General features: G+C 42.0%; 1 protein-coding gene and 1 long non-coding RNA gene across 2 annotated transcripts in view; one reads left to right on the forward strand and one right to left on the reverse strand.

Annotated features, from left to right (window-relative positions):
* CUNH1orf87 (chromosome unknown C1orf87 homolog) overlaps positions 1-7,961 on the forward strand; it is a 113,896-nt gene extending 105,935 nt beyond the window's left edge. The window contains 1 exon segment of the mRNA XM_027108354.1: positions 7,525-7,961. Coding sequence (XP_026964155.1) covers positions 7,525-7,685 — 161 coding nt within the window. The 3' untranslated portion in view covers positions 7,686-7,961.
* Positions 1-20,867, reverse strand: part of LOC113621502 (uncharacterized) — a 265,397-nt gene that overhangs the window by 214,084 nt on the left and 30,446 nt on the right. The window lies entirely within an intron of this gene.

Raw genomic sequence — 20,867 nt, forward strand, 5'->3', positions numbered from 1 at the left:
TATATGTATATATATGTGTATATATATGTGTGTGTATATATATATGTATATATATGTGTATATATATGTGTGTGTGTGTGTGTATATATATATATATATATATATATATATATATATTTTTTTTTTTAGATTCCCTTCCCATTTAGGTCACCACAGAGCACCAAGTAGAATTCCCTGTGCTATACAGTAGGTTCTCATTAGTTATCTATTTTATATATAGTACTGTATACATGTCAATTCCAATCTCTCAATTCATCCCACCTCCTCTTCCCCCCTTGGTAACCATAAGTTTGTTTTCTACATCTGTTACTCTATTTCTGCCTTGCAAATAAGTTCATCTGTGCCATTTTTTTAGATTCCATATATAAGCAATATTATATATTTCTTTCTCTTTCTGACTTACTTCACTCTGTATGACAATCTCTAGGCCCATCCATGTCACTGCAAATGGCATTATTTCATCCCTTTTTATGGTTGAGTAATATTCCATTGTATATATGTACCACATCTTCTTTGTCCATTCAGAACGACCCTCAGAATGGGAGAAAATATTTGCAAACAAAGCAATCGACTAGGGATTAATCTCCAAAATATACAAACAGCTCATGCAGCTCAGTATCAAAAAACCCAAACAACTCAAACAAAAAATGGGCAGAAGATCTAAATAGACATTTCTCCAAAGAAGACATACAGATGGCCAAAAAACACATGAAAAGATGTTCAACATCACTATTAGAGAAATGCAAATCAAAACTACAATGAGGTTCCACCTCACAGCAGTCAGAATGGCCATCAGCAAAAAATCTACAAACAGTAAATGCTGGAGAGGGTGTGGAGAAAAGGGAACCCTCTTACACTGTTGGTGGGAGTGTAAATTGGTACAGCCACTATGGAAAACAGTATAGAGGTTCCTTAAAAAATTAAAAATAGAGCTACCATATGATCCTGCAATCCCACTCCTGGACATATATCCAAAGAAAACCATAGTTTGAAAGGATGCATACACCCCGATGTTCATTGCAGCACTATTTACAATAGCCAGGACATGGAAGCAGTCACACACCTTTCCATTTGTGTTGCAGTCTAAGAGTGGACACATCCCTTTCTTTCACTTCTTAACAAATACAATTTGTACATAAACCATGTGCCTGGCACTATGCTGAGCACAATCAGGAAACACAGAGATGAATCAGACATGAATCCCCCACCAGGTTGCTTACAGTTTCTCTGAGTCTAACCTACAATCCAACCTTGTAATTCCCCTGATTGAAATCATCAGCATGCCTGCTAACAGGCTGAACTCTAAACTGTTTAGCAAGGCAAAAGCTGGTCTCTATCCACCTGACCAGTATCTTCTCCTTCTATTGTAATTCTCTCAGCATATCTTACCCCATCATAATGAATAACTTGCCTTCCTCAACTGTACCTTGCTTTCTACTGTGGCTGTGCCTTTTCTTTTTCAAAAAAAAATTTATTTATTTATTTTTGGCTGCATTGGGTCTTCGTTGCTGCCATGGGCTTTCTCTAGTTGTGGCAAGCAGGGGATACTCTTCGTTGCGGTGCACAGGCTTCTCATTACTGTGGCTTCTCTTGTTGTGGAGCACGGGCTCCAGGTGCGTGGGCTTCGGTAGTTGTGGCACACAGGCTCAGTAGTTGTAATGCACGGGCTTAGCTGCTCCGCGGCATGTGGGATCTTCCCAGACAAGGGCTCGAACCCATGTCCCCTGCATTGGCAGGTGGATTCTTAACCACTGTGCCACCAGAGAAGCCCATGGCTGTGCCTTTTCTAACCCTACGCCCTCTACCTGAGCTGTCTGCCTCTCCTCTGTCCCCGCCAACTCCCCACACTGTCCACCTGGCTAATTAATACCTAAACACCTTTTATGTCAGAACTCAAGCTCTACTCCTCTGAGACTCCCATGATTTCCCCAGACAGATTAAGGCCAACATTTATCTGGCCTCTTACAGTTCTTTAACACCCATTATCATATTTGATATATTGTATTTTTCTATTTGGGACTTAGTACTACCTAAGTACTAAGATACTTTTTTATCCTGAGTACCTTGCACAATTCTGTTCAAACTTTTTTTTAGGAAACAAATAAATGAATGTACATAAATAACTAAACCCAAAATAGAAGGTGATGAATGCCATTAGAGGGTGCTATGTGGGCATTCAGACAAAGGAGAATTCATTCCTAGTGAGGTGATAAGGTTATGTTAGTGTGAAATTGATCATTAAGGGAAAGTGCAGTTTGTATACAAAGGACTGAAATAGAGGGCCCTTCCTGGCAAACATGCAAGTTAGCCAAGCAAAGCATTATGTATGAAGCTCAATACAAGGAATTCGGTTTGAATAGAATACAAGGGCTATTAAGAAGAATATTAAATGAAAAAGGTGAAAATATAGGATAGGATCAGATCTAGGACGGTCTTAGATGACCGACCAAACAACTTGGATTTATTCAAAGATAGTGAGCACCTTGTGTTTCTAAGCAGGGGAGTGGTATGATGAAGTTGTATTTCAGAAAGGTCCTTGATGGCTATGTGAAGAATGAAGGAGAAATTTAAATTATAAAAAGGATAAAGGATGTTATTGTAATGCTTAAGTGAGATAATGAAATTTAGAACTAGGTCAGAGACCTGTGAAATGGAAAAGAGGCAGCACATACAAAAACACACGCACTGAAATTGTTGTACTTAACTACATACTGTTGTTCATGAAGACTTAGCATTATATGTGGAGTCTAAAAATATGGAACACATAGAAATGGTGGTTGCCAGGAAATATGTGGAAATGTTGGTCAAAGGGTAGAAACTTACAGTTATAAGAAATTCCAAGGATTTAACGTACAGCATGGTGACTCTCATTAACAATATTGTGTTGTGTACTTGAAAGTTATTATGAGTAGAGCTTTAACGTACTCACCATAACAACAACAACAAAATGGTAATTATGGGAGGTAAAGGATTTGTTAACTAACCTTATTACAGTAAACATTTCATAATATATATGTGTATCAAATCATCACATTGTATATCTTAAACTTACACAATGTGATATATCAATTACATCTCAATAAAAAAAGTTAGTGTACACATTAGTACTTTCTAGAAGTAATCATATAACAGCACTAATGCCTTTTCATTCTCTGTATGTTTTTGTTTCATTTTGCTTTGAATTTCCAATGCAAGTTAATTCTAGACCACATGAAGTATGAATACCATATAATACCCAAGGACTTCTAATAACTATACCAAAGAGAGGGGGAAATGAAAATTTTAGGTAAAAAATTCATCTAGATGAATTAGAAACCCATTTATTAAACATTTGTTATGAGCCCAGCCCTGTGCTAGAGGCTGGACCAGGAGGGAAACCAGAAAGGATGAGACATGGTCTCTGGCCTCAAGGAACTTTTAGGTAAGACACAGAGGCTGCCAATAGTTCAAAGCCAATAAAAGAAAAAATTTTAAGACAGAATAAAGTATTATAATTAAAGACACAAACTAGACTTAAAGAGTCCAAAGAAAAGACAGAAGAGATGAAAAAAGCTCAGTGAGTACTCAGAGAGGGCTTCTTGGAAGAGAGAATTTGAGCTGAGCCCAGAGGAGAGGTAGACTTTGAATAGCTGGGTAGGGCATTCTGAGTGTGAAACCATCTTCTGCAAAGGTTAGAAGGTGAGAATGAGTATGATGGGGAAGAGAGTGAGAAAGACAGGACTGACTGTCACGTTGGATTGAATAGTGAAGTTGAGACCCTATTGTGAATCCTGAAGGCTGGAATGAGGCTTCATTCTCTACGCAGTGTCCACCAAAGGTTCAACCAGAGGAGAACACAAGGAAAGCCGAAATGGGTCATTTAGGGAAGATACTGGGAAAAAAGGAGATCAAAAGTTTACTGAAATAACCTTTATTTCATGAGTCTGTGTATACATATCAAGACTGTGAGAGTGTTGATGGGGTTACAAACAAAAACAAAACAAAACCAAAAATCAGGTAGAGAGAAAAGACGTTTCCAAAGAAACAAATGCTGAGTTTTGATGATGGATGATGGATCATAAATTTAGTTGCTAAGAGACTCCCAAAGACTGGGACCTTTCTCATACTTCTGAACTGCTCTGGGGAAAAATGGAGTTTTGTTGACTTTGGGGCAGATTCTGGCAGATTTGAAATGACTTTCTCATGGCCTTTTCACTATTTATGCCTGTTTTCTCTGTTTCTATGAAATTCATTAGTTCCTCAATAGCCAAGGAATGTGTCAGCCAAATCTGGAAACATCTATAACTATCTTTAATGAGGAAAGAGGATTAACTGAGGTCATCTTGTTGGTTTATTAGCCACAGTATTTAGCAGACCACCATGGCCCTCCTCTAGACACTGAGCAGATCATCCCTATTCTGCCCAATGATGAATCAGTGCTCTTTATTATGTGCAAGGAAATATGTAGGCCAGGGCGTTCCTCATCCAGGGTGAAGGCAGAACATCCATCATCAAATTAGCATTTCTGGGAACCTACTCTGAGCTTATTCTTTAATGGGGGTTGTCAAGAAAATATCCTTGAAGAGAAAGAAATAAGGAATGACTATGAATAACTGGTCATGCTTTCTAAAGAAAGATGGGTGGTTGGGATAAATATTTGAGTGACTGGTAGATTGGGAATTTTCCCAGTGAACTGAAGGCTAGACAGAAAATATTTTAGAGTTCAAGGAGGCATAGTGCAATGAGAGCCCTCAAGGACACGGGTCTGGACTTAACATATGCTGCATCACTAACTCCTCACATCAACCACATGCTGAAGGGATTAGTGTCCTTATTTACAGAGGAGAAAGCCACACTCAAAGTGATAAAATATCAGCAGGTGGGAAGTTGAGGCATAATTCTAACCCAGTTCTATTGGACTTCCCGCTACACCAATCTCCCATGACACACCAGAAAGTTCATGAGATTCTGTTTGTTGCTTTGTTGGTTTGTTTCTTTGTGTGTTTTTAACCATATTCAAGTCCAGACTTCACCAATTGCTGAGTCACTTATATTCGCCAAGCCTGTTTCCTTGTCTATAAAATAGGACTGATAATAATAAAACATACCTCCCAGATTTGAGAAAGGATCCAATGAGATTTAAAAGTTCTTTGTAAACTGAACATGAAGTGGATAGTAAAGAGGTTCTTATTTCATTCTGGTTCTGGTGGGACAAGGACAAGCTTCCCAACACTAAGATGGATTGTAAGGTTATTTTATGCAGCTGTCTTGGGCATCCCCTAATGACAGCAAATTAGACAGAGATAAATTTCAGTCAATGGACTTTTGTCTGATGCGCGAATCCTCTACCAACGGTAAAACTTAGAAGATAGAAGAAAAGGTCCCCCCACACACCAGTGGTAATTCTTATATGCATTTTTTAATATTAATTCTAATTTTTAATTAAAATATAAACTAAATTTTATATATAAATAATTTCTTCTAATTAAAATATTTTCTTGTGTATTTTAAGTAATATTGATGATATAACCATTATAACTATCCTATAAAAATACCTACATTAATGAGTGCTTAATAGTTCTGGGTATTGTGCTAAGCACTTACTATTTTATTAATTTTCAAACAATTTGATTATCCCTATTTTAGAGTCAAGGAAACTGAGGCTCGAAAATTAAAGTAACTTCCTCAGTCAGACACTTACTCCAAAGTCCATGACTTATATTTCCAGAGGTGGAATATGAGGAAATGTCTTGAGGGATCCAACCTAGACCAGGTCAAGAGCCTCCACCCAATCCAGAAAATTGTAAAGATGCAATTGGCCAACTCAAAGGAAGATATTTCTGCAGAGGAAAGGACCAACATTCTAATAGGAGAAAGAGACAGTAAATAAACCTGAATAGAACAGACAATTAAAAAACAGTGGATTGGATAGGACGGGATGGGGTGAGATGGGATAGGATGGTATGGAATGAGATGGGATGGGATGGGATGGGATGGGATGGGATGGGATGGGATAGGATGGGATGGGATGGGATGGGATGGGATGGGTTGGGATGGGAAGGGACAGGAGAGGACTGAACTGAATAGAACTGAATGGAATAAATCACATTAGGACCCCAGCTGTCTGTAGTCCACTGTTAAAAACACTCATTAGAGAGCAGTTCAGAGAGGAGCATCATGCTCAACTGTCCTTGCACGTTTAAATCCAAACAGAGCTCAAACAGAGATGACAGGTATCCACTATAGCCCAAATCTAATAGACTGGTCGTGGCTTTCTGCAAAATGACCAGGGGACCACTCCTTCTGGATTCTTTGAGAAAGAATTTCACAATCATTATTATAGTCTGCACAAGTACAGGAGACTAGAAGAGCCACACACAAGGGATGTATCTCACCCCTATAAAAGATATTTAAAAGCTTGACACCTGTAGCGTAGATCTTTACAATTCATGGAAAATATTTAGAAAACAATCTGAGCCCTGCTTGAAACAATCTCTTTCCCTTCATTCTATAATACAGTATGGTGGTTAAATGCATGGACTAGAACAACCTTGGGCAAGTGACTGTCCATCTCTATGCCTCAGTTTCTCTCTCTGTAAAATGGGTTGTTGTGTTAAGTGAGTTAATATTGATAAATTGTTTGGAGGGGTGCCTGAAACATGGTAAATGTTATATATGAGTATCAGTCATTATTGTTATTGTTGTTGCACTCTAGTTAATTTTCTGCATCTCTTATCACCTCAATTGGTTGATCTTCCTAAGGTAACAGACCACTTCTCAAAATCCTCTCTATTCCCAAGCACAGTATCTGACATATATAAGCTCACAATTAAGAGCTTATGAATGAGTCACTGACCTTTGCTGTTGTTGTGTTCTACCCTTAAACTCCTCTCTGCAGTTATCAAAATCTACTTACCCTTAGCATGGACAACACATTGGTATTGGTACCTATAACATGTGGGTACCAGAGTATGTCCTGTGATAAGCACCACCATCTCTATTATACAGATCTAGACTCTAAACCACAAGAAGTTAGGTGATTTACCTGTGATCACACAGCAAGCTGGAGGGAGTCACAGTAAATATATTTCCAGAAATGCATAAAAATGAGCTGTTTAAATCCTGCATGTCTAGGAACATGTTTGGATATTTCAGTAAGATAAACATAAACTAGAGCAATTAGGAATTGCTTTTAGCCGGCACCCCACCATTTTCAAAACTTGGTCTTTTAAAGTTTTATGGCTACGAAGAACAAGCTAAAATCGCTTTAGAGTCTACCTATGGATTATATTGGACCCCATCTCCTCCCCAAAATCACCCTCAGATTCCTCTCAACATCTATTATGCATAGCCAGGATTGTAAATATCTTTTAAGGGTGTCACTTGGTTTTTAAGAAGCTTAAAATTTCAAAATATTAGCATTTAATTCTTGCTCAGAAGTCATTCAAGCTAATGAATTTTCCTCTTTCTTGTTTTTTCTTTTAAAAATACTCTAAAAAAAAAATACTCTTTTAAAAATCTCCCACCCACCCAACCCAATGGCAGGAGTTCTGGAGAATGAACGAGCCAGATGCCTCATTCACAACTACAATCTCATTTACAACCTGTCCCTGAGCCCTCGGAAAATTGACCAAGCCTTGCGGAGATTCCATGCTGGAGAAAATATGCTCTTGGAGCCAGCTCTGCAGTACTTAAAGGAGCTATGATAACAAGCCCATATTGTGAGAACAGATGTTCCCTTTGTCTCCCTTTTTACCCGGACACATGTTTCTCCTCAGCCCGAGTGCAGTGGTGGAGGCGCTGTCAGAGTTGAGGCCAATGCAGCTATTGTCAACACTTTGAGCTTGGACTTGGTTTCTGGCTATGATGCTCACTCATAAGCAGCTCAAAGTGATACAAGGAAACCAGGTTTTCTCTTCTGAGGTGGCAAAAACCCAATTTCTTAAAATCCCCTTCTATTCTTATAAAGCTGGTGATGAATATTCAATGATTTTTTTTCAGTATTGCTGATCAAACTGTTTTTTTGCAAACCCTGCAATTCCATATAGTAAAAAACATGCTAGATGTTGTCAACTCCCAAAAATGCCTGTGAAATAATAGACCTAAATATATATTTTTTGGATGAGTAAGTCAGCCTTTCCTCTAGTCACTATTCTAGGATTTCCACATTGTAAGAAAAATAAAAGTATTAACAATATATTATCTTAATACTAAGCAGCAGAAGCAGAATTTCAAGTGAAGTTTTCTGAACAAGTTCAATATTTTCTCTAGTACAAAACTAGATGATGTTACACTGTCTCCAAGGATATTTTCCCAGAGTATTGAATACAACTTTTGAGGAGGGACTCCTGGAACAAAGGATTGTGGAAATAGGTAACATCTTCTTTGTTTCCTCTGGCAGGAAAACCAAGTAAAACTTTCCATCAGTTCCCACAGTTCTTCTAGTCTTAACATCCACCCCCCTGCAATTTGCACCACCCTGGCCACAACATACATACTTACATTCACATCACACCACTCAGGCAGTATGAGCTCATTGAAGGAAGCCCAGGACTTCAGAGACAGAAGTATTCCCAGTACCATCATTAATGCTGAATGACCTGGATCCTGATTTTCCAATCTCTGTGTGTGGAAGACAGGATGAAGGAGTTAGGTCAAGGGAAAAAGCAAACAGAAAGGTCTCTGAGCATCCCCTTTAATACATTTTACATAGTGGGGTATCTCCTAAAATCTTATAAATTAAACCTTAAGAACAAAATAATTTGGATCCACCAACATAAATGATCTCTGAGGGCCTTCTAGTCTCTCCTGCTCTAGTTTTTATAATCCTTGAGTTGCCCAGAAAAATGCCCCTCTAACACTCTAGAGCCCTTGGGCTTCCTAGCTGCCTTTTAGAACAGAGAAGTAAGCAGAAAAACATGGCTTTCTCATGCTACCAAAGTACCAAATGAGGGAAATTAGAATATTAGATCAGAAAATGTAATATGCATTGGGCAACTACTGTGTGTCAGGAACTTGACGTATTCTGTTTCATCCAACTCTGACAACTCGATGTGGCAGCTTTCACAGCTCCTTACAGATGAGGAAACAGAGGCTCAGAGAAGTGAAGCAGAAGAAAGCTGCTGGGTTGTGCCTATGGATAATTGGCTGGAGGGATACGCTGCAGCTCTATTTACAATAGCCAGGACATGGAAGCAACCTAAGTGTCCATCGACAGATGAATGGATAAAGAAGATGTGGCACATATATACAATGGAATATTACTCAGCCATAAAAAGAAATGAAATTGAGTTATTTGTACTGAGGTGGATGGACCTAGAGACTGTCATACAGAGTGAAGTAAGTCATAAAGAAAAAAACATATACTGTATGCTAACACACATATATGGAATCTAAAAAAAAAAAGGGTTCTGAAGAACTTAGGAGCAGGATAGGAATAAAGACGCAGACATAGAGAATGGACTTGAGGACATGAGGAGGGGGAAGGGCAAGCTAGGACGAAGTGAGAGAGTGGCATGGACATATATACACTACCAAATGTAAAATAGACAGCTAGTGGGAAGCAGCCGCATAGCACAGGGAGATCAGCTCGGTGCTTTGTGTCCACCTAGAGGGGTGGGATAGGGATGGTAGGAGGGAGACGCAAGAGGGAGGAGATATGGGAACATATGTATATGTATAACTGATTCACTTTGTTATAAAGCAGAAACTAACACACCATTGTAAAGCAATTATACTCCAATAGAGATGTTAAAAAAATAAAATAAAATAGACTAATTAATTAATTTAAAAAACCAGCCAAAATCCAGTTCAGGCACTTAGTAGGTGGCAGCCTTGGCGAATGTTAAATCTCCCTGAGCTTCAGTTCCTTCACCTGTAAAACAGGAGTAATTGTACTTTTCAGGGGAGTTTTATAAGCACTGAAAGCCATGTCATGCAGACACATCGTAGAGATGTGGGCCTTTCTTATGTCCCTTCACTTAGCTGCTGAGCATCAGGAAGCTTGAACAACGGTCTGTGTGAAATGGCAGAGAGCAATAACGCTACTGCTACAGCACAAACAAATTTTGAGATACATCTGCTTTCTAGAACCAAGGGCCAGTTGCTCTTAGATCATCTCCGGTCTGGAGTTCTCCACTGCTTTACCCCAGGATGTGTGTGGTATGTAGGTGGGAGGGTGTGTATTTGTAAGACTTGCCCTTGTACAAGTAAATACTCATTAGATTTTTCTCTGAGTAAAGCATTAAAAAAAACCCAAAAAATCAACTTAAGCCATAGAGAACAGCTTAGATATCTCGGTGACAAAGTGACAACAGAGGTTAAATGAGGCCGGGCTGTGAAGCAAACCACTGGACACAAACAGCAAAATGCTATGAGGTCATTATGCTTCAGAATATTTTTTAGTGACCACTATGCTAAAGCTTTTGCATGGTTTGCTTATGGACAATGTTACCCTTCTCTCTCTTTTTTTTTTTTCTCAGATCAGATTTGTTTCGTATACTCCCTGTGATTGTGTCATTGTGAACTTCTAATAAACACTGGGTAGAGGGAGTCTGGTGTTTGTGATCTTGACCAGCTTTCTCTAGCAGAATCTTTCTAAATGGGTGTCTGTGTGCAGTGGCCTGGTTAACCTCCAGGATTCCCTGGAGGGACTTGGTGTCGACTGCATCTGCCCCAACTCTCCAAAAACCTCAGCCTCTAAAGATGGAAAGAGCACTGAAGACATAGCAGAGGCTGGATCTCACCACCTGGGCAGACTCTTTCCCAGATGTGTGACCCTGAGCAATCCACTACCTCCCCATAGAGTCATTCACATTGAAGGGGATAATGTATACAAATTGCCTGACACTGGCACAGAGATGTGCTCCACAAGGGGGAACTGGCTTTCTATTTTATTCTTATACAGTGTTTCCTTTTACACCATTCAATGGGCCAAATCATTATGCGCCCTTTCCAGATACAGACACCTTATAAGCCAATGGTTGGCTCACTGGTCGTGTGGTCCTAGAGTGCAGAGACCATGTCCTCCACATTTCTATTCTTCATTCTCTCTCCTGTCCTTACTCCTCACCATAACCCAACCAGGTGGGCATTCCTATGCCCATTGTACAGATGAGACACTGAGGCTCGGATGGTAAATGGACTTGCCAAAGGAGTAACAGCTAGTGAGTGACGAAGTCAGGACCAGAACCCAGTGCACAACTTCCAGTCCAGTGGTGCCCTGCAGGTCACAGTTAGAGCAAATAACCCACAGAATTCCCGTTAGTGTGTGTGATCTGACTCCCCAGCAAGTCTAGTGGACACGCCAAGCCAGGACCAAGGTCTTCCTGGTCTTTGTCTCCAGCACAGAGCCCAGATTCACCATCCAAAGGGAACCTGGAACACGTTTGTGGAATGGCACCTCCACATGAACATTTGGAAAAGCCAGCAACGTTTTGCCCTCTTCCAGTACCCCCAGCTCATCATCACCTTCTGGAGACAGGAATAAAGGGTGTTTTCAGGACTCTGGACACGAGCGGTTCACACAAGCGGAAGCACAACTGTACAGATCGCGCCATCCACAGTTTGCTAAGTGCCCACTAACTCTTCAGAGGAATTTCCCGAGATCATTGAGAGAAACAATAACGGGATTTTATATTCTAATTGGGATCAGAAACTGGACAGCTTTGGAGCTGGCTGGAGAACTGTGTGGCTCTGAAAATAAACACTCGCCTTTCTGCTCCCCCCTCCTCGCCCCCCACCCCTTGTGAGAGCCTTTCAGCTCTGCTTGCAAGTCTCCTTAGCAACAAAGGTAGGGGTTCCCAGAGCTGGTGCCTCTGGAATGCCAGCCATTCCGCTCATTAGCATTCAGGGCCGCTCATCTGCCTGCACATTTGGCCATGGGGCTGTGCAAAAGGCAAAGTGGCTTGGGGGAAGCCCAGCATTTAGCGTGATTGGTTGGGACATGGTAAGCCTCCACAAAGAGTTTCCAAACAAAAGGCATCAATATTACTTGTGGAGCCATCAGTCTGCCTGGGGCACAATATGGCTCTGGCTCAGCCACACGCTCCCTCCCCAGGTCCTGTGTGAAGGCGTGGTGGGCTCTTGGCCCTGAACACCAGTGTGTTGGATGGTCTCCCTCCTCCTCCCTCTCTGTGCTGCCAGGTCTCTCCTCAGACTCAGTTTATCCAGGTTGGACAATGGGTGGACTCTTACTGGTGGTGGGAGTGCCCACGGGAGGGCGGTTGACAGAGGGTAAACAGTCAGATGGTAGGACAATCACAAGCAGATGGTGCTGCTGGGAATGGATTCCAGACAAATTCATGGGCAGATTGAGCTCTGACAAAGACTTATCTGGTGGAGAGCAATTGGCACCTTATACTAAGCCCTTGCTCAAAACACACATCCTGCTCTCCCACACAATCTCTGACAGTTCCGTGAGGTTCCATATCACCAGAATTCCAAAATATTGATCAATAGGCCAATCCCTGGGAGATTCCAACCAGCAAAGCACTTTCTCAGCATTCTCATAGAACCAGTCCTTAGCAGAGTTTCCTTCAGCCTCCCTGTGTTTGAACACCTTCAGAGATGTGGCTCTCACTACTTGTCATCTTCTCCTCTCCACACAGCTCCGATTTGTTCTTCTAAAATTTGTTATCCTTTTAATCCCTTTTCTACCCTCCCTTGGAGCCAAAGGAGGAGGAGGGGGAAGAGGAAGGGGCTGAGGAGGAAAAGGGGGGGAGAGGGGGAGGGAAAAGGAGGAAGGGGGAGGGAAGGGGAAGAGGAAGAAGAAGAAAGAAAGCTTTGTTTCTTTCCTCCAGGATGGACTCAAGTTGGGGAGGGTGTCAAGACTGGGAGGAAATTGGGGGAACAGATGTGTAAGCAAGTATATCAGCTCGCTAGAACTGCTGTGTCCAAGCACTACCAACTGGGTAGCTTAAACAACAGAAATGTGCTGCCTCACAGTTCTGGAGGCTAGAAGTCCAAAATCAAGGTGTCTGCAGGGTTAGTTCCTTGGACTGTGAGGGAGAATCTGTTTTGTGCTTGTGCTTGGTTTGCTGGCAATCTTTGGTGTCCCTCAGCTTATAGACATAAATATAACCAAGATCTCTGCCTTTATCTTCACATGGTGTTCTCCTTGTAAGCATGTCAGTCTCTGTGCCCAAATTTCCCCCTTTTATAAGGACACATCATATTAAATGAAAGCCCACCATAATGACCTTACTTTAAGGTCATTACCTTAAAATTGATTACCTCTGTAAAATCCCTAGTTCCAAATAAAGTCACATTCTGAGGCACTAGGGGTTAGGACTCCAACCTGTCTTTAAGCAGGTATACAATTCAACCCATAATAGCAAGAAAATAAATAATTGTATGTATGTGACAAGCACTTTGTTAGATTTCTCCTGGGAATGAGGAAGGCAAACAGAGGGTATAAATGCTCCACTTAAGCAGATCAGTGAGAGCTTCCTGTGATAAGACACTTGTGCTCACCCTGAAATGTTGAGTGGAATTTTTCCAGGTGAGTAAAGGGAGATTATCTTTCCAGGAAAGGGAAGAGCATACGCAAGCCACATCTAATCTCTTTTCCACTTATTTTTCAGAATTCGCCATCCTCTCATCCCCAACACATACACACACACACCAGGTTGTATACGTTCTTCCCTTAATTCCATAAGCCAGGATTTGGGGTCCTTCCCTCATCACGTGTGTTGAGGAGAGAGTATTGAACACAGGACTCCAGGGATGCTGAGAGCAGCCCAAGTGAGGAAGACATTACCTCTGACATTCACAAGACTGGAAATCTAAATCCTCTTTTTAATGCTGAGTGACTGCCAACAACGGAAGGTGTGACTCTCCCCTGAAATTGGTGGGCAATTCCACAGGAACTTCCAGTGCCCTAACTCCAAAGGGTGGGAATTCTGGGTCCCCTGTAGGGTGTATTATATTATTTTTCAAAATATCTAGTGTTACAAACTTGTATCCTCTCCCTAGGGGGTGATACATTCCCACCTCATTGATGTTAAGTTTGGCCTGTGACTCGTGACTCCCTTTCCAGCAAGAGAATTGTCAACCCCACCCTGTTGATCCCAATCACTTACTTTGGTCAATAAAGATGGGTAGAAGAAACATGTCACTCCTAACAGTAGCTTTAAAAGACATTGTATGATTCTTCCACCTTCTCTTTTTCTTCTACCACAATTCAGAAAGCTGTCTGAGAGCAGCCTGGGACCAGGAGCAAAGGCCAATGTGGAACAGAGTAGAAATCAGTATTATAGACATATACATAAAGAAAAGTCAACCTTGGAGCATGAACAAAAATTAAGCCACTAAGAATTTGGGATTGTTTGTTATCATGGCAAAACTTGGCTAAGCTTACTGATACACCTTTGAAAGTCAGAGAAAAGGGGACATAATTCCAGCCCTTGGAACTCTGCAGTGTAAAGCTGCACATTCAGACTCTTTTGAGTTTTCTCTCTTTAACTCAGTCATGGAGTGTTTCTTTCAGACACTGTGGCAGAGATAGCTACCTGTCTACCAAAATTTTTACTCCCTCTTCCATAATGAGGAGTTGAAGATGAAAAAAGTAGCTGTCCAGCAGAGATTTCATTTCCCAGCACCCTTTGCATTGAGGCATGGCCTTGTGATTAGTTCTCATCAGTGGAATGTGAACTGAAGTTATATGTGTTCCTTCTCAGTCAGATATTTTAAGAAGTAGCTGGGTCTTCTCCACTTTGTTCTTCTACCATGCTCTTAATGATTAAAACCAGTCTGCTTCTTAATCAAAACTACAATGAAGTATCACCTCACTGGTCAGAATGGCCATCATCAGAAAGTCTACAAATAATAAATGCTAGAGAGTGTGTGGATAGAAGGGAGCCCTCCTGCATTGTTGGTGGGGATGTAAATTGGTGCAGCCACTATGGAAAAACAGTATGGGGTTCCCTAAAAAAATAAAAATAGACTTACCATATGATCTAGCAATCCCACTCCTGGGCATATATCCCGAAAAGATGAAAACTCTAATTCAAAAAGATACATGCACCTCAATGTTCATAGCAGCTCTATCTACAATAGCCAAGACATAGAAACAACCCAAGTGCCCATCAACAGATGAAATGATAAAGAAGATGTGGTATACACACACATACACACACACACACACACACAATGGAATATTATTCAGCCATAGAAAAGAATAAAATATTGCCATTTACAGCAATAAGGATGGACCTAGAGATTATCATACTAAGTGAAGTAAGTCAGACAGAGAAAGACAAACATTATATAATATCATTTATATGTAGAATCTAAAAAATAATACAAATTAATCTATGTACAAAACAGAAACAGACTCACAGGCATAGAAAACAAACGTAGGGTTACCAAAGGGGAAAGGGTTGGGGGAGGGATAAATAAGGAGTACGGGATTAACAGATGTAAACTACTATACATAAAATAGACAAGCAACAAGGATTTACTGTATAGCACAGGGAACTATTTTCAGTATCTTATAAGAACCTATAATGGAAAAAATATATATATGACTGAATCACTTTGCTGTACACCTGAAACTAACACAGTAATGTAAATCAACTATACTTCAATAATAAAAAAATAACATTCTTATTCTTTACTTACTTTCTGATACCTATAGGTCTGTATTTATCAGACTGTGTTTCCTGGAACACTAAGACCGAGCAGTGCTCCTCCAGACAGGTGTTCCATGTTCAAGTAAGTTTGGGGAGCACCCTAGGCTATCTCTCTTCCCCCTTGGTGAGTCTAAATGCCTAATGCACATGCAACTGAGACAAAACAAGACAAGAGGGCTTCCCTGGTGGCGCAGTGGTTGAGAGTCCGCCTGCCGGTGCAGGGGACACGGGTTCGTGCCCCGGTCCGGGAAGATCCCACATGCTGCGGAGCGGCTGGGCCCGTGAGCCATGGCGGCTGAGCCTGCACGTCCGGAGCCTGTGCTCCACAACGGGAGAGGCCACAGCAGTGAGAGGCCCGCGTACCGCAAAAAAAAAAAAAAAAAAAAAGACAAATTCTCTTACCCTTATTTAATCCAAACTTATTTGACCAAAGTACTTTTTATTTTCAAATAATATTTTAACATTCCTCAGAACTAGTGTTCTATGCAAGATACTAAGAAATTCTGTCCTAAGTAAAGTTCCAGCACCTTACATCTCACAAGCCATCCGCCACGCTTATTTATTCAGAAAATACAGGTAAAGCATATACTACATCCTGGGCCCTGCGCTGCTGAAGTGTCAGGGCCCTGAATAGGGTCTGGCCTATAAGAGGCTATACTTCTGAATAAATAAAAAAGTGTCATAAAACTGCATACTAACTGAACAGCTATCCATTACCTACCAAATAAGACCAACTACAGCTCAGCTAATATCTTGCTGGAGATAAGCATTGCACTGCGTTCCTGTGTCTCAACACTGCCTCTCTCTCCTGCCTCATTTGCCACTCTGTCCCCATTTTTATTTCAGCCACGTGGACCATGCACTGCTTCCTAATGATACTATGCACGTTTGTGATTTCTTACCGCTTGCAATACCCTTTTCACTTATTTTTAATTGTTGGATGCCTTTTTATCCTGCAAGATCAAAATCATATGTCCCTCACTATATAAAACTTTCCAGAACTCAAACCCTGACCTACAGCCTCCATTTTTAAGTTCCATATGTGCACACCTCTGAATAATCAGCCCATCCCCAATAAGCCACCTCAAGCTCAGAATACTCCCACCAGGGCTGATCTTGGTTAATGACACTTCTGACTCCTTACTCAACTGTGGCACCACGGGCCCTCATAGTCAGCAAGTGGGAGAGACAGCAAAGGAACAAAAAGACAGTTGGGAGAGGTGTTCTGTTCCCTTCTGGGTCCAAGAGTGGGATGAGAAATGAGGAAAGTTATTAGGGAGACTTTGGTTCAACCTGAGAGAAGAGACATACTAACAGTCAGAACTGGTGAACAGTGAAGTGGGCTGTTCTCTAAGGTAGGTAGTTTTCTGTCCTCAGAAGCATTCAAAAAGGACGGAAGGGCTTCCCTGGTGGCGCAGTGGTTGAGAGTCTGCCTGCCGATGCAGGGGACACAGGTTCGTGCCCCGGTCCGGGAAGATCCCACATGCCGCGGAGCGGCTGGGCCCTTGAGCCATGGCGGCTGAGCCTGCGTGTCCGGAGCCTGTGCTCCGCAACGGGAGGAGCCACAACAGTGAGAGGCCCGTGTACCGTAAAAAAAAAAAAAAAAAAAAAAAAAGATGGAAACCTGTCAGTAATGGGAAAGATGAGTGGTCCCTCCCAAGTATAGGACACTATGAATGACAGAATTGTTGGGTTATGAAGCATCTGAGAGGTTGCCAGGTCTTGGCCACCTTATCCCAATGCCAGATAAAGAGAGCAAAGGTACCACTACCCCTAAACTGGATTCATCTTCTCTACTCTTTGTAACTATCACCACACTTGTAATCACATCAACATCTTCCTCAGTTGACTTGAGGTCCAAAAGACCCCTGCTATTTCTCAGGCAGACCTAGAACAAAGTCCTGTGCACAGTGGCAGCTTCCAGAGCCTGAGATCCAATCTACACCTGCCTCTGGAAGGAGCACTGGTGGCTGGTTATTCCCCCACCTCCTGGATGGAGTGGTTTCTGACCAGGTCCACTGCAATGGCCTATGCATTGTCTAGGGCACATGTATGCCCTCTATCCTCAGAACAAAACACAAGGCTGGGCCAGGGATGGAGTGGAATGCAAGAAGAATGGCGAGCATTTTACAGATGAGGATGCTGAGACTCAGAGAAGTTCTGTGACTTTGCTAAAGGCGCAGGAGGAATTGGAGACAGAGATGATGATCTGCCTTCCCTCAGCACAGTCCTTACTGGCCATTACTTGCCAGACCTGCCAGTCCTCCTCCATCCTGGCTTATTATCCAGCTGCCAGCCGCTGGTCTGCCCCATTCCGAGAACCAGGCCTGCCAGGGTGCAAAGAACTGCGTTTCCACACACCAGGGTGGCTTGGATTTTGTCTCCTGCTGCCTCATGTCAAGGTTCCCTGACCCAAGAGAAGGAGAAGGAAACTCTCAGTATTGAATACATGCTGTAGCCAGGTACTATAATCTCACCTAATACCCATGACAGCCTTCAGAGGTGGGAACCATTTATACTTTATGAATAAAGAGAGCTGAGGTTTAGAGGCTCAGCAGGAGAGTGGTAGAGTCATGATATATACACAGACTTTTCCAGCTCCAAGGCCTGTGTTAACCTCCATTCCGCACTGCCCACGGGGGGCCAGTTGCCTGGGTGCTGCTTCCTCCTGGAATTTCTAATTACCCTGGATCTCTTGTATCTAGGGAGGGAAAAGAAGAGCTCAGCCCTGTATAGTTCTCTCTGTTTTACCTAACAAGTATTTACTGAGCACCTACTGTGATCAGACCTCAGTAAACCATGTGAATGGATTTCCCAACAGACAGAACGTTTTCCAGACATCCTAGGTAAGGCCTATAGCCAAATACCACTGACTAACTTGGACTTCTTTCCTTCCATTATTGACCCTTGCCTGAAATTGGTCTGTCGGTAGCTTCCTTCACTGGCACTTAACAGGTCAGGAAATGCATGTCCACTCCCATCTACCTGTCTCCCAGCTCAACCCTTCCCACTCAGAGAACAGCACTCAGGCGGCACTATGATTTCCTTCACCCCTCTCTGGGATCTCTGTGAGGCATTAGTGACTTACTCCTATACAGATAACTTATTTATTTGTTGATCTGAGGCCATTATGAATACCACAGACATACTACATGGATGCTTTAGCAGGGAGCTTTTCTCATTCTCGTGCATCCATCCATTCATTTATTTACTCATCGGTTCAAGGAACACTCCACTGTGCTTGGAGCGGTGCTGGGTACCAGGCATACAGAGACGAGTAAGGCAGGACTCACCTGTCAGTGACGGCAGACACTAGAGCTGCTAAGTCCCACAGAGGATAAGTGCTAGGTGAGAGGAAAGCCAGGAGTACTCCACCACAACAGAGGGGCACTCAGCTCGGCCCGATGATAGGGGTGTCATTGTCGTCAGGCAAGGCCTCCTAGACTATTTATGAGTGACCTGAGTCCTGGCAGAGGAGAAGTAATTGCCAGAACAGGGCCAGACGTGGGGTACTTGGGTGGCAGGGCTGAGTTTTCCAGGTAGGCCAAACAAAATGAGCAAAACCCCCGAGATATGAACGCTCTGTTCTAGGAACTGGGAACTGGAGCATGATGCTCCAGGTGAAAGTGAAGGAGGCAAAGCTGGAGAAGGAAGGATCAGATCTTGAAGACCCTTGGTGCCCAGCTAAGACTCCATACAGAGGGCAAAGGGCTGTGATGAGATGGGGTGAACATTTTGATTGCTCAGGGGCCACTTAGGGGAAAGCTCTGACACACAAGAACAGAAGCAGGAAAAACTCTTCCATACTACAGTGTGACTTGGGTACATCACTTAACATCATTGAATTTCAGTTTCTTCATCTGTAAAGCAGGCTTTAAAGTACCTACTTTGCAGGACCATCATAAGGGCTGGATATAAGGTATGGGAAAACCACATACAGTGCTTAACCCTACACAGGTCTCATAAAATGACAGCTATGTATTTATAGTGTTCATGTTCTATAATAACCTGATCACAAAGACAAAGGACCTTGCAATGAGAACGGCCTTTCTTAGGAAGGGCGTGAGGGATAATGCCATCAGCAGAAGAGCTTCAGGGAGTCATTGACACTGATGCACACGCAAGTAAATAATTTATGTGTTTGGACCATTTTTTAAAAGCCCCATTATTATTCCTTCTCCCTGCCTCACAGTGATGCTGGGAGTTGCAGTGCATTAGTTAATTTCATGGCCCTGTTTTGAATCTTACAATATTTCATCCTCCTGATTCAAAATATTCATTCCAAGTGGTTCCAACTTCACAAATAAATAATTCCTGTTGGAAAATGGAGTTTTCCCATCTGCACAGCCCATTTTCCATCTGTTCCTACAAGCTCATGGTAGGATGGGTCTGGGTCTTGAGGCCCTGTTGATTAGTCCTGATTTAAGGAGGAATGGCTTTCTCCCAGATGAATTGTGCATTAGTGATAAAGATTAGTTTCCACTGTTATTAGTTACTATGTTAGGAGACAGTTTTAGAGAGCTGGAAGTGGATCAAAAAGTACACGCTAGACAGGAGGAAGGAGAGAAAAGTCACATTGACTTAGCTTCCACCATGCACTTAACATTCTTCTAGGCACTACCCACACCGTACACAGGTAATTTGACCATTGCAGCAACCCAACAGGTAGATGTGATTATGTCCATCTGACAGATGAGGGAACAGAGGATCAAAGGGCCTTAAAAACTTGCCTAAAATAACATAATGTGTAATTAAGGGAGCTAGGATTGATTTCAAAACTCAGGCTTTCTGTGTAACACCAGAGGTTCAAAAGAGCACTGTGCTTTTTGAATGGAAAGTATGTTGACCAAAGGATTGTGATTTTGTTTCTTTCAATAACCATGTCATATTGTAATAAAAGAGCATCCCGTGAAATAAAGGTAATTCGAGTCCTTAAAACGACATGGAACTTAACAGAAGAAGAGAGCCACTTATTGGTATGATCAGAATATAGTCCTGTCTTAGAAAGAACAGTAGACTCTGAGTTAGAAAACTTAGACTTATATTTTGGATCCCCAACTTATTATCTTAAGGACAAATCACTTAATTGCCTGAGTCTTGTTCTCTTCAACTGGAGAGTGACAGTCTATCTTTTTATTTTATTTTATTTTGGCTGCATTGGGTCTTCGTTTCTGTATGCGGGCTTTCTCTAGCTGCGGCGAGTGGAGGCTACTCTTCATTGCAGAGCGCGGGCTTCTCATGGTGGTGGATTCTCTT

The sequence above is a fragment of the Aethalodelphis obliquidens genome, unplaced genomic scaffold, assembly GCF_003676395.1.
Source record: "Aethalodelphis obliquidens isolate GAN/ISIS:26980383/991018 unplaced genomic scaffold, ASM367639v1 scaffold9, whole genome shotgun sequence".
Classification (NCBI taxonomy): Eukaryota; Metazoa; Chordata; class Mammalia; order Artiodactyla; family Delphinidae; genus Aethalodelphis; species Aethalodelphis obliquidens.